This window comes from Penicillium waksmanii (assembly GCF_028829765.1).
Source record: "Penicillium waksmanii strain IBT 27052 chromosome Unknown utg000001l:1.0-4852451.0:1.0-4856178.0, whole genome shotgun sequence".
NCBI classification, from domain to species: domain Eukaryota; kingdom Fungi; phylum Ascomycota; class Eurotiomycetes; order Eurotiales; family Aspergillaceae; genus Penicillium; species Penicillium waksmanii.
In genome coordinates, this window is record NW_026643248.1 from 140,574 (window position 1) to 152,079 (window position 11,506).

Consider the following 11,506-nt stretch of genomic DNA (forward strand, 5'->3'; position numbering starts at 1 on the left):
TATTAGGCGAGTCTACCTTAGTATGTGGATTGATATCAGAGATATACGATATATTCTTTGTATTTAATTTGACGTTTGATAGTATGCGGAATCCATTGTACACTTTCACTGCTCAACTAGAGAATGGAAGCAGCCCGTGTTCTTGGTGTGTGCATGGGTACGGGGTGCTCTCTTCGTGTTTTGCTTGGTAACTGTACCATTATGCACAGGAATGGATGAAAGGTCGTTGGCATATGTCGCGACGGCAAAAGCCGTAGCCTTGGAGTTGATCAGGAATGCCTTTTTGTTGAGGTTGGTATAGTCGTCCCCAGCAGCGTGGTAATTCTCATCGTATGACACATTTGCTTGGCCTCCAAACAATTTGGCTTCTTCGGCAGTTTTCAAACCTTCGGCACCGGTGAAAAGACCACCTGCGGGGATTCCACGAGATATAAAGCCGTCATAATCAGATCGGCCATCAAACGCCGTTGGAATGTAAGGCAACTTTTTGGACTTGAAGTAGTTCTCGAACAATGCCTCGATCTGGGCGGAGCCTGCCGGGCCAGTTTGGTTGAATGCATCTCCATCTCCATCGTAGATCATGAGCGCGTAGTTGGGTGAAGCGATCATATCAAAGTTGAGATAAAGCCTGATCTTAGCCAATTCACTGGAGTCCAAGTGGGAGGTGTAGTATTCACTTCCCAACAGGCCGAACTCTTCTGCGGTCCAGAAAAGGAATCTGACGGCATTCTTGACCGAGAATCTTGTCAGGGCTTTTGCGACAACAAGGTTGCTGATAATTCCAGAGCCATCGTCATTGATTCCTGGGCCAGCTTCGACAGAGTCGGTATGGCCACCAAGAGATACGACATTGTTGTGATCACCGCCCTTGGTCTCAGCAATGACATTGAAAGTGGTGCGGTTTTCAACTCTGCTGTCAATCTCGAGAGACAAAGTAACGGCACCCTCCTCTGCAGCGCTAAGAATAGTAGCACCGTCGGCCTGTGAGATGCCGGCAATCGCAGCATAGTCGCTAGACACACCACCCAAAGTTCCACTTAGAGAACCCTCAGCATTGTTATAGACAACGACCGCGGCTGCATCAGCGGTGCCTGCCAGAATCGACTTTTCAGCAAAAGTACATTCACCACGTTTGACAAAGGCAATCTTGCCAGCCACGTCACTTGGATAATCTGATGCAGTGCATCCGAGGTTTGAGACGATGGCTATCTCTGCAGTTACATCAACACTAGGACTGTATGTCATTGTGGTCGCCTCAATGGTATCACCATTGAAAGTCAGCGATGACTCCGCAGTAGTCCATGTGTGCACCTGTGGCTGTTTCCAGACATTGTAATAGCCAGTTTTCTTCAGCTCGCGATACAGGAAATCGACCGTATCATTATGGGCTGCACTACCAAAAACGCGGTTGCGCTCTGGGTACGCGTAAGCGAAGTCCTCAAGCTGCTGTGAACCCTTCAAAAGGTCGTCCAAGTGAACCAAAGAAGACAATTTATCCTAGTTCACGAGTCAGTATATCTGGAATGTATTCCAAGGTTATGGAGAAGATCGTAGCATATATATGAAACGTACTGGCGAAACAAGGGGCTTAGACCGACCGGCCAGGGCCAAAGTCAAATGAGAGATCAATAAAAGCAACTTCATGTTTGGCGCTTTATTATAATGGTGGCTTTTGGCAGAAGGAAGGCTGAGCTGGGTTTATATACATTTTGGAAGAAATGAAGCACGCGATGATAAAGAGCAATGGTGCATGATTGGCATAGACCCCGCGAGCGAGCCAAGAAAGTGGCTGTACTTGGCAGAGGGGGTAAACAACTTATTGGAAGGGGAGAGTGTTGAGAAGCCAGAATGCAGGCGGAAACCCGACGGCACTTGGCATTGCAAACGCTGAGGTTACAGTGCCAAGGGAGAAGGGTACAACAGATTCAGAGACCAAATAAGTGAGTGGTTGGGGGAGGAGTCGCTGGTAATTGGAAATCAAGACTATGTCTGTAAACAAAGAAACGCTTAATCTTCCTTCAGATGGCCAGATTTCCATCTAAAAAAGGGGAAACAGGGGGAGTGGCTGTATTGCCATATGCAAGGGCGGGGGACAGAAGAAGCAGCTTATTACTGGTTATTTGAAGCATTTTTTGGCAGATGGTCAATTAGGATTGGCTTGGTACAGTAAGATAAGGCCCAATCATCAAGATCGGGGGCCCCCGACAACTTTGACTTTGACAAAGAAAGGGCATGAAAGGCTTACCGCAAAAACAAAAAAGCTGGCAAATTCCAACTTGAAGCTCATTTCAAATGTCCTTGACTCGACTCTTGGCCACACTGCTAGTAGAGGACCTTGCGAGAATCAAGACATGGAAATTAAATAACCTCGTGGATACTTACTACTAGTATAAGTTATTTTCAAAACCTATTTACCCTAGGCTGATCGGAGTCCAAACCAGAATCATAAATAGCATTTCAAGTCAAGTTGTTGACAAATGGTTTTTCAATGAATAATTTAAATGTGAGGTTCAGAATTCACCTCAGGCTCTCTTGCATTTCCTTGGCTTTTATTACCCATTCTAAAAATTCCTTCCTGTTCATCTTGTATTCCCGAGTGTTTATAATCCGATTGTTTCGTGTCACTTTGTCCTCGGTCGATGCTTACTGAATTCAAAAATAAAATCAGATGGCTACTCTATCTAATTCCTCGAGGTAGATGGGTCTACGTATGGTCCGCTTGGCTAGTTTCCAGATGCTGAATTCGACAGCGTGTCTTGGCGATGTCTTGAAGAATTATGATTTATGAAAATTGGGTTTGTATCTGAATCTGAATCACCCGGACTATGGCCTCACAGTTGATCACCGTCTACTCTTATAATGGGCAATTATCGTTTGCGACTGGAGTGATTATGAATACTTATCACTGCTTGTCGCACGGCCGGGACAGCCATGAGCCGGCCCGGGCATGCGCGGGGAATGAGTGAAGCTCCCCCACCTGCGGGGGTCCCTTTGGAGTGGCGATTAGGGTTAACCCACCACCGTCCAATCAATCAGGTCTCCCTGGGGCTGGAAGCTTCCCCTCAGAATCCCCAATTTTAGTTTGAAATTCCAAAAATTGCCATACCAAATTGTCCGATCTAAAGCTTCTCCACGTGATCGGCCCGGCGCGGGAACCAGCCCGATGCGGCGGAATTGAAGACCTCTTTCAAGCATTCTAATCAGACCTGGACCTGATTAAATCGGTGGGAATCATTTTGGTCGAATAGATAAGTTGGCCACTCGCTCTCTCTCCCGAGAGACTGGAAAGACAATTTATCGGAGGTAGTCCGGTTGGTCGCTAGGTCGTCTCACACCATACGGTCCGTCCGGCCCGTATCACTTTCAGTACAAGTCGTCGGAGGAAGGTCTTGTTTCTCGCCAGCTCACCACGGCCCGTCCGGCCCGTATACATACTACAAAAGACCGTGACACATTGGAGTTATATACTAGTTCATACCTACCTGCACAACCATGAATTCGAGCAATCCCTCCTATCTGATTGTCGGCGCCGGCGTCTTCGGCGTGTCGACCGCCTACCATCTCATCCAGAAATATCCCAACGCCAGTGTGACTTTAATTGACCGAGATGCGTACGACGCAGAGTCACGCGTGGCTGCATCATGGGATTGGAACAAGGTAGTTCGCGCGGACTATGATGACAAAATCTACTGCAGACTAGCCCTCGAGGCTCAGGAAATTTTCAAATCGGACCCTCTTTGGCAGCCATTTTTCCACCAGACAGGTGTCTATTGGACATGTCGCAGTGACTATGCACAAAATGTCATCAACATCCATAAAGAGCTGGGACGCAATGACGATATAATTGCTCTCCCAGTCGCCGAGGCTCGAAAGCTCTACGGCGGGGTTTTCGACAATGCTGATTACACCGGCGTGAAGGAGGTTTTGGTGAACAGAGCCAGTGGCTGGGCGGCTGCTGGTGATTCACTCCGAGCAATCACCAAACGGTGTATAGAATTGGGTGTCAAGTACATCACGGCCGACGTTGCGACCTTGGAATTCGATGGTCGCGGCTCTTGCACTGGTGTCAAGACGAAATCCGGGGAGGTGGTGTCTGCTACAAAGGTCATTGTGGCTGCGGGAGCATTCACGCCCACATTACTGGAGTGGAGTGCTGCGAAGAGCGGAAATGCAGGTCTACGAGCCGGAGAGCGAATCCTGGCCGCTGGTATAACGACAGGAATGGCACAGCTGAATGAGGAGCAATATACGAAGTACAAGGATATGCCGGTTGGTTTCCAAGGATATACACCAGCTGAGGGTAAGTACTATACAATGACCTATAGTCGTTGAATAGGAGTTTCTGATATGATCACAGGCAAGCCTTTTATTGGCAGCATTCCACCGACCAAAGATGGAGAGATGAAATGGTGGGGATCGAAGATCTTCACAAACACTCGAGAAGTCCTGCCAGGTCGACACATTTCGTCCCCTCCACCCACACACGATTACAACCAGTGGAAGGTGCCCGGACCTTTGAAGCAGGATATTGTCGAATCTCGAAACTTGTGGTATGGACCTAAGAGTGCGGATTGGAATATGACGAAGCACCGAATCTGCTGGTGTGTACACTATTAATCCCCCCCAATCATAGTGAATGGATTCTAATTTTAATAGGGATGCTTTCACCACTTCTTCCGATTTCATCATTTCACCCCACTCCGCTTCCAAGGGTCTTTATGTCGCGACGTGCGGCTCATTTCATGGGTATAAGTTTTTCCCTGTACTTGGAAAGTACATCACACAGATGATCGAGGGTGAGCTGGAGTCCGAATTGGTAGAGAAGTGGGCTTGGGATAGACAGCGTCCTGATTCTTCGCAAAACGTTGAATATCCGAACGCCGAGATGAAGCATCTGTTGCAGCCCGCAGCGAAGCTCTAGAAGATCATTTTCACATTTCAGTGTGATCCATCGTATATAGTTGCTGCACGGGCGAGCGTGGTTTAATTAGCGCATGTTTGGTTTAATGAAATCCCTACTATCACGACATTTTCCCATTCCAAAGTTATTCTTCCCCAGATGTCCTGAATGTTTCTTTATACATTCAATTCACAATGATCGTTTAGGTATCTACACTGTCAGAAGTGAATGATTTATTCGGGAATTCCTACGAGGTCATAGTATCTTTAGGGATATCTACCGGAGAGATTTTTGACACTAGTACAGTATAGTAATTCAACGATTCATTCTTTGAGACAAACTTATATATAGAACCCGGATGATTGGGTGACAATCAATTGGAAGGCGAACCCCAAGGCTTACTCCACTTCCACAACAATCTCGACATCAGTCCCCCAACTCATTGAATCCGAGTCCGTTCTATAATGGGCAGGCGGAGCCTTTTGCAGGGTGACAAGAGTGGCCCTTCCGGACAGGAATTCTCTCTCGCGCTCAAGATACGCCATGGTTATTTTTTGCGTTTTCATGGCAGCTTGCAGCTTCTGTCCCTCTTCAATCGACAAGGCTGGCCCACCAGGCTGCCGAGAGAATATATTCATACTATGACGCGCTCTGGATCCCGATAGTCCGATAAGGTAACAACGGAATGTGAAGTGCCTCCGTCCTGCTGCAAGTATAGGGAAATTCATTTGGGTCGTACTTGTGGGTGTTTCTCTGCTCTCGATCACAGGTATGGTCTTCTCACCAGAAATGTTCGACAGATCTAGCTCTTGATTTCGATTTATTTCAAGGTCGTCAGTGTTAGGTAAGATCCAAACTACCTTGCGTGCTGGCGAACGATGTTGGACCATTGATCGGTTTAGTGAGCGCCTATGATGTGAGCTAGGAAGGTCGGCTGGACGAAGCGCGATTTTGATATCGTGCAGCTCGCGCTTGCGCTTTCGCGGATTCTGGTGTCGACGGTTGAAAGGGCTGCTTGAAGTTTCTTCGTCTTCCTGATGGAGATACCTTTTCGTCACAGACTGGCTGTATTCGCGCAGCAGTTGAGTTCTATACTGGGTGCTCATACCTGGAGTGCAAACCATTAGATAGAAGTCCACAGTCTCTCCTTCGGACGACACTCGACCATTGAGATCTGGCTTCGCCTTATCAAAGTAAGCATAAGCCTTGTTAAATCTTCCTCGTTGGAGGGAAATTCGACCGAGCCAGTAGTGACACCTCGCAATGCTGTGCTTATCACCAACCGTGTGAGCAAGGGTCATAGCACGCCAGATTTCCATTCTTGCTCTTCCGTAGTGATAGTGTTGTAAATGTTCGATGATAAAAACAAATGACCATGAAAGGTCCGAATTAGTCCTCAATTTATCCAAATCTTGCGCCGGGAACGGGATCGATGCAAGTTGCATATGTTCCTCGAACAGCGCCTTGGTATCTCTGTGGATACCGTAGAGTTCTTCCTTCAGACTTGAAAGCGAGATGGTGCTGGACAGACCATCATCAGTGATTGTTAGCTGGGGGGGTCTCGAGATGAACGGCAACCTCGCTTTCGACAGTTTGGTTAGCGTATGATGTACTAGTACTAGTACCAGTGGTATGCATGGTTTCCGATGTCCTGCGCTCGGTCGTCATATTCAAGTTCGTGGGTCGACTGGGATGTGTGGGCAGCTACTCAAGTAACCAGAAACCAGGTGGACTCTCTGTGGACGGATACAAGCCTGAACGATTCTGCTTCTTTTATTAGTGTCTTCCTAGGTAGTATTACCTGGTATATATACTAGGACTAGTACTATCATATCAGAATCATTTAATGGTCTCCGAGTTCTCACTGGTCATGTAGTACTAGTATTCATCTGACAGCCCAACCCTTTGTTTCGAACAAACCCACATCTCAAACTCTTTGTACTGTGAAAGGATAAAGAGGATCAGAGAGAAACAATCTTTATTGTTACGTCTTTCTGTTTGATACCGAAGATTCATTGTCAGCTTATTCAAAAGTCACCTTTGTGATAGATCGGAGAGAGATTATCTTCCCCTTCGTGTTTCTTACTCGTTGGTTGTTAGCCCCCGTTTCACTCTGGCCTCGGCCCGGCCCAGAAAACTCAGGAGATCGAGAAGGCAGTAGATAGGTGCACATTTGGGGAAATTTGCGCGTTGGTACGCATGGTATTAGCATATATGCATAAATAATGATTAGGCTATAGGTGGGTATCTATAAGAATGATCGTGTGGAGCACAGCGCATATACATGCAAAAGTAAATCAGAGATTCTATCATAATTCCTCATGCTCAGGGGGGCTAAGTTTATCGCAAACACTGGCATAATCCCGCATATTCTGGGGGGATGGTTTCTTCCCAGAGCTCATCTTGTTGGAGAAACTTGTGCTGCTCACGGCAAGCCTGCTCCGACGCCATGGGTAGCAGGACCGGAAGGTGTTTGATCGACGCCTGCAGGAAGTTGCGTTTGAAGCAATTTCCAAAGTCGGCCAGGGTGTTGGGATCGGAGCAAATATGGCGGCCATGCAGCAGCGGTTCACAGCGACGCTTGATGATGACGGCCACGTCGTCGCCCATTTTCAGCAGAGCCTCCTCTTGGTGAGGGACATTCATGCGCTTCATGAGGCTTTGGACGGCGGGAACAAAGGAGTTATTGCGAGTCCAAAGGTCCCAATGAGGGATTGTAGGCTGGCATCCTCGGTCACAAATCTCGGTCTGGAATTTGGTGAAGATGTGGCTCGGTCGGCCGACGAGTGCGGTGACGACTTTGAGACAGGATGGGCCGACTGCGAGTACGGGGGATAGGAGACAGAGGAGGAGAAAGAGGTGGTGAAAGGCCGGGCGCATTGCGGCGGGCGAGATTGGAAAGATCGACGAGGATCGGAGGGGGGAGAATCGAATTGGAGGAGGTGGGAGGAGAAGCAAGGGGAGATTCCGATTCCCCGCGACGACAAAATGCGGAGGCGGAGAAAGTCAGCTGACCCGCGCATGCAAAGTGCAAAAGTGGTGAATATCTACAGTTTGTAGTTTGTATGTAGTATTCATATAGTATACTAAGTATACTATGGGTTTGATCCATTAATCATTCCGTATGCCGGTGGCTACTCGATTCTTACACTACGCTGCAGTACCTACACCATGCGGTGTACCTCGGCTGCAAGGTGACAGCACGCAATTCGGTCTGAATTCTATTGGACAGATTGGATTCTGGAATTAAATATTCGTACTGATTTTCACCGCACTTTTACAGTGACGCCAGAACGGTGTCGGCACTCGATTTCTGGGATCCAGGTTAGCAGTCCATCCTGGGTAGTAGAGGCAGAGTTGAGTTGGGTGACGTACCTTGACAGCACCCTTCTCGGTCTCAATATCGGCATATCGGACCTTTCCGTGGTCAACAACAATGGCGTAGCGACCGGTGCGACCGGAAGCATTGTCGGCCCAACCAATGCTCTTGGAGAACTTGGCATCGGGGTCCGACAGGAAGAGCTGTGCAAGGAGCTAGAGTCAGTATAGATCGAAGAAATGGGAGGAGAGGTAGACAAAGAGCCGGAATTGTAGGGAGTGTAGTGATAACAATTAATACTCACAATCTCGTTGTTCTGGACTTGGTTAGCCTTGCCCCAGGCGCTCATGACAAAGGGATCGTTGAAGGCGAGCACGGCGACAATGTCGACTCCCTTCTCGCGGAGCTTGGGCAGGTTCTGGATGTAGCCCGGCATGTGGTTGACGGAGCAGGTGGGGGTAAAGGCGCCTTGGTTGATTGATTGATTGTATTAGTTGCGAAACACTTAGAGCTGGGTTTTGTGTCGTATTCAGAGCATACCGGGCACGGAGAATAGAACGACCTTCTTGTTGGCCCACTCCTTGGATGCATTGTAGTTGATGGGAATGCCACAGGAAGTGATATCATCACTTTCCTCGGTCCATGGGATATACCTGCAACAGTCATTAGCATGGGCATTGGAATGGAATAGCACGGAGAGTTCCTGTATGGAGCTCCGATGCTAGACTCTTTAGATCCGAACTCGAGCTTACTTGAACACCACGTCACCGGGGAAAGCGTCACCAGCCTTGAGAGTAGTCATTGTGTATGATTGGGAGTAGGAAGGGATTGGATTGTAGAGGAAGAGAAGCGAAAAAGAGAAGAGAAAAGAAGAAGGAGAGGAGGAGGAGTAGTGGAAGGAGGAGAGTACCCTGATGCCCCGCATTGATTACCGTATTACCATTACCATTACCCTCTACCAGCAATACTGGCGGAGTCCGCCGATGGTCATTTCTGTACCAACTACGAGTACGCAATGATGAATGTAGATGGTAGATCTAGTCTGGACATATGTGAAAGACTGAACTAGATTATTTTCTATCATGTATATTACATTCTAGTATGGATTATTATAGAAGAGGGCCTACGCTATAAAGTAAAAAGTGTAGATCCGTGACAGTCAGGTGATCCTCCGCAGCTTCAACCGCAAAGGTCCTCATCCATCAATGCCTTGACAACAGACACTCCCACCTGCAATCCTCCTCCTCCACCACCGATCGCTCAAAATGAGCTATGCGATTCCGGTCGCATGGCGGATCCCCTGCTCGGGCCTCCGTCCATCCAATGCTTTTTCCCCCCAAAACTCACAGGCAGCCTTTCGCCATCTCCGCATCGCAACCTTCCCTCGATCTACCTCCTCCTTCCACCGTCCATTGAGCTCGTTCAGTCCCTCGTCGCGACCTCAATATCGACAGATCCCCGCTTCCACCTCTCCTTTCCCTATCACACCCATCTTCACTCGGTCAAAGAGAACCGCCGCTGCTGCAAAACAACCGCAAAAAAAGTCCGGAGGTCTGCCGGGGGGCCGCATTCTGACCGAAGCCGAGATTAACTGGATCTTTGGCCCGGGAATTTCCGTGAAGCTGGGAAACAAGGCTCTTGGTGCCCTGCAAACTCAACGCCAGGATGGAACCTTGGACTTGGACCTCCCCGCCGACATTGTCCGCGCCGTCAACCAATCCCAACTAGACAGCGCCCTCCAATGGCTCCGCGAGAACCATCCGATGAACGAGGATGCCGCCATCCTCGCCCGCATTGAAAAGGAGGAACGGCAAGCAGAAGAGAAGCTCGTTCGCCGCGCCGAGGAGCTTGGTCTCTACAAGCCGCAGAGTGGGTCCTACGAGAATGAGCTAGGCGAGGAGAATTCGATCTATGGCAAAAGTGTACTCAAGGAGGCACGTGAGATGAATGAAAAGCGATTGCTGGCGGAGAAGGAACGTAAACGCCAGGAATGGCTTCAGGGAGAGAACGAGGAGCAGGAGCGTTTGCGCCGTCAATTCAAAGGGGACACGGCCTTGCAGCAGTACCAAGAGGCTGCTCTAACAGAGGGTGCGTATGATGTTTCCATCTACCTATGTCAACCACACCATGGTTAACCCCCGTCACAGCTCGTCCTCGTGCGGACCCTAATGAAAGGCCCTATCTGGCTTGGATTCAAAAACATCACATTGCTGGAACCCATGAATCACCAGATGCCGTCGATTTAACTACTGTAAGGATTCTATTATGGTCACTGGAGATCTAGTACTGACAGCGAAATTGCTTCTTCATAGACCCAACGTCTTCTCGCACCTGGTCTCTTCACTCTCTTCGCACTTGGTCTATGCTACTACTTCGCTCAGAACTATGAGTCCCCTGCGCGCAAGGATCGCCTTTGGCCCACCGTCCCCCCTGCTGCTGCAACTGTCGGAGCTATCATTGGCGCCAATGTAGCGATCACATTATTATGGAAGTTCATCCCACCTTCATGGAGACTTCTCAACCGCTACTTTGTCATTGTTCCTTTCTATCCAAGCGCGCCGAGCATGCTTGGCAGCACCTTCAGCCATCAAACATGGAGGCATCTCGCCACTAACATGATGGTTCTGGGCCTTATGGGCACTAGAGGTATGCGAGTTCTTCCGCCATGACTACTACTCCACATTGCTAACTGTATCTCAGTCCATGATGAGCTCGGCCGAGGCAACTTTTTGGCCATTTACTTCGGCTCAGGTGTTGTTGGCTCCTTGGTATCGCTGTCTCGCAATGTTCTGCTCGGCACTTTGGGCCTCACCTCCCTTGGCGCGAGTGCTGCCACTAGCGGCATTGTTGCCGCGTGGTGTCTGTATCACTATGAGTATGTTCTCGCGGTCCCCAATATCCTGTTCGGCCTATACTAACATATCGACCAGTGACAAAATAACCATGTGGATCCTCCCCCACGATCTTCGAGAGAACATCTACACTCAGGGTTGGATCTTACTGGCATGTCTGATCGGAACCGAAGTCCTCAGCATGGTAGCGCCTGCCCGTTTCTTGACGGTTTGGCCTCTCTCTCGGCTCACCAAAATGGACCACGCTGCTCATTTGGGCGGATACCTCGCTGGCGCCGGCTGTGGTTGGACCCTCGGCCAAAAGCGTAGGGCTGAGCGGGCACAGAGAGCTCGTGATTCAAGGTGGCTGAAGAACCTGAGCCGCTGAGAGCAGATATCAGTCCATTGTGTACAGTATTTATTAGCGCCTTGCATGTGTGGTTGTTGGTTGGTCAG

At 49.0% G+C, this 11,506-nt stretch overlaps 6 protein-coding genes across 6 annotated transcripts; 2 read left to right on the forward strand and 4 right to left on the reverse strand.

Moving 5' to 3' along the window:
- Nucleotides 1-105: 105 nt before the first annotated feature.
- On the reverse strand, nucleotides 106-1,644 carry N7481_000040 (M28 family metallopeptidase; the record flags this gene model as incomplete). Its single annotated transcript, XM_057259259.1, has 2 exons — nucleotides 106-1,497; nucleotides 1,573-1,644. The coding sequence occupies 2 exons, from the start codon at nucleotides 1,642-1,644 to the stop codon at nucleotides 106-108; spliced, it is 1,464 nt and encodes a 487-aa protein (XP_057127091.1).
- A 1,848-nt stretch (nucleotides 1,645-3,492) lies between these two features.
- On the forward strand, nucleotides 3,493-4,921 carry N7481_000041 (NAD(P)/FAD-dependent oxidoreductase; the record flags this gene model as incomplete). Its single annotated transcript, XM_057259260.1, has 3 exons — nucleotides 3,493-4,300; nucleotides 4,358-4,601; nucleotides 4,657-4,921. The coding sequence occupies 3 exons, from the start codon at nucleotides 3,493-3,495 to the stop codon at nucleotides 4,919-4,921; spliced, it is 1,317 nt and encodes a 438-aa protein (XP_057127092.1).
- Nucleotides 4,922-5,298: 377 nt separating this feature from the next.
- On the reverse strand, nucleotides 5,299-6,219 carry N7481_000042 (tetratricopeptide repeat protein; the record flags this gene model as incomplete). The annotated part of the gene is made up of 1 exon (XM_057259261.1): nucleotides 5,299-6,219. One exon carries the CDS (start codon nucleotides 6,217-6,219, stop codon nucleotides 5,299-5,301), a length of 921 nt encoding a protein of 306 aa, XP_057127093.1.
- Nucleotides 6,220-7,240: 1,021 nt separating this feature from the next.
- N7481_000043 (uncharacterized protein) lies at nucleotides 7,241-7,780 on the reverse strand (the record flags this gene model as incomplete). The annotated part of the gene is made up of 1 exon (XM_057259262.1): nucleotides 7,241-7,780. One exon carries the CDS (start codon nucleotides 7,778-7,780, stop codon nucleotides 7,241-7,243), a length of 540 nt encoding a protein of 179 aa, XP_057127094.1.
- A 397-nt stretch (nucleotides 7,781-8,177) lies between these two features.
- N7481_000044 (peroxiredoxin family protein) lies at nucleotides 8,178-9,021 on the reverse strand (the record flags this gene model as incomplete). Its single annotated transcript, XM_057259263.1, has 5 exons — nucleotides 8,178-8,213; nucleotides 8,276-8,422; nucleotides 8,524-8,687; nucleotides 8,760-8,872; nucleotides 8,972-9,021. The coding sequence occupies 5 exons, from the start codon at nucleotides 9,019-9,021 to the stop codon at nucleotides 8,178-8,180; spliced, it is 510 nt and encodes a 169-aa protein (XP_057127095.1).
- Nucleotides 9,022-9,484: 463 nt separating this feature from the next.
- Nucleotides 9,485-11,438, forward strand: N7481_000045 (rhomboid protease PCP1; the record flags this gene model as incomplete). The annotated part of the gene is made up of 5 exons (XM_057259264.1): nucleotides 9,485-10,307; nucleotides 10,367-10,470; nucleotides 10,532-10,865; nucleotides 10,920-11,094; nucleotides 11,150-11,438. 5 exons carry the CDS (start codon nucleotides 9,485-9,487, stop codon nucleotides 11,436-11,438), a joined length of 1,725 nt encoding a protein of 574 aa, XP_057127096.1.
- Nucleotides 11,439-11,506: the final 68 nt, after the last annotated feature.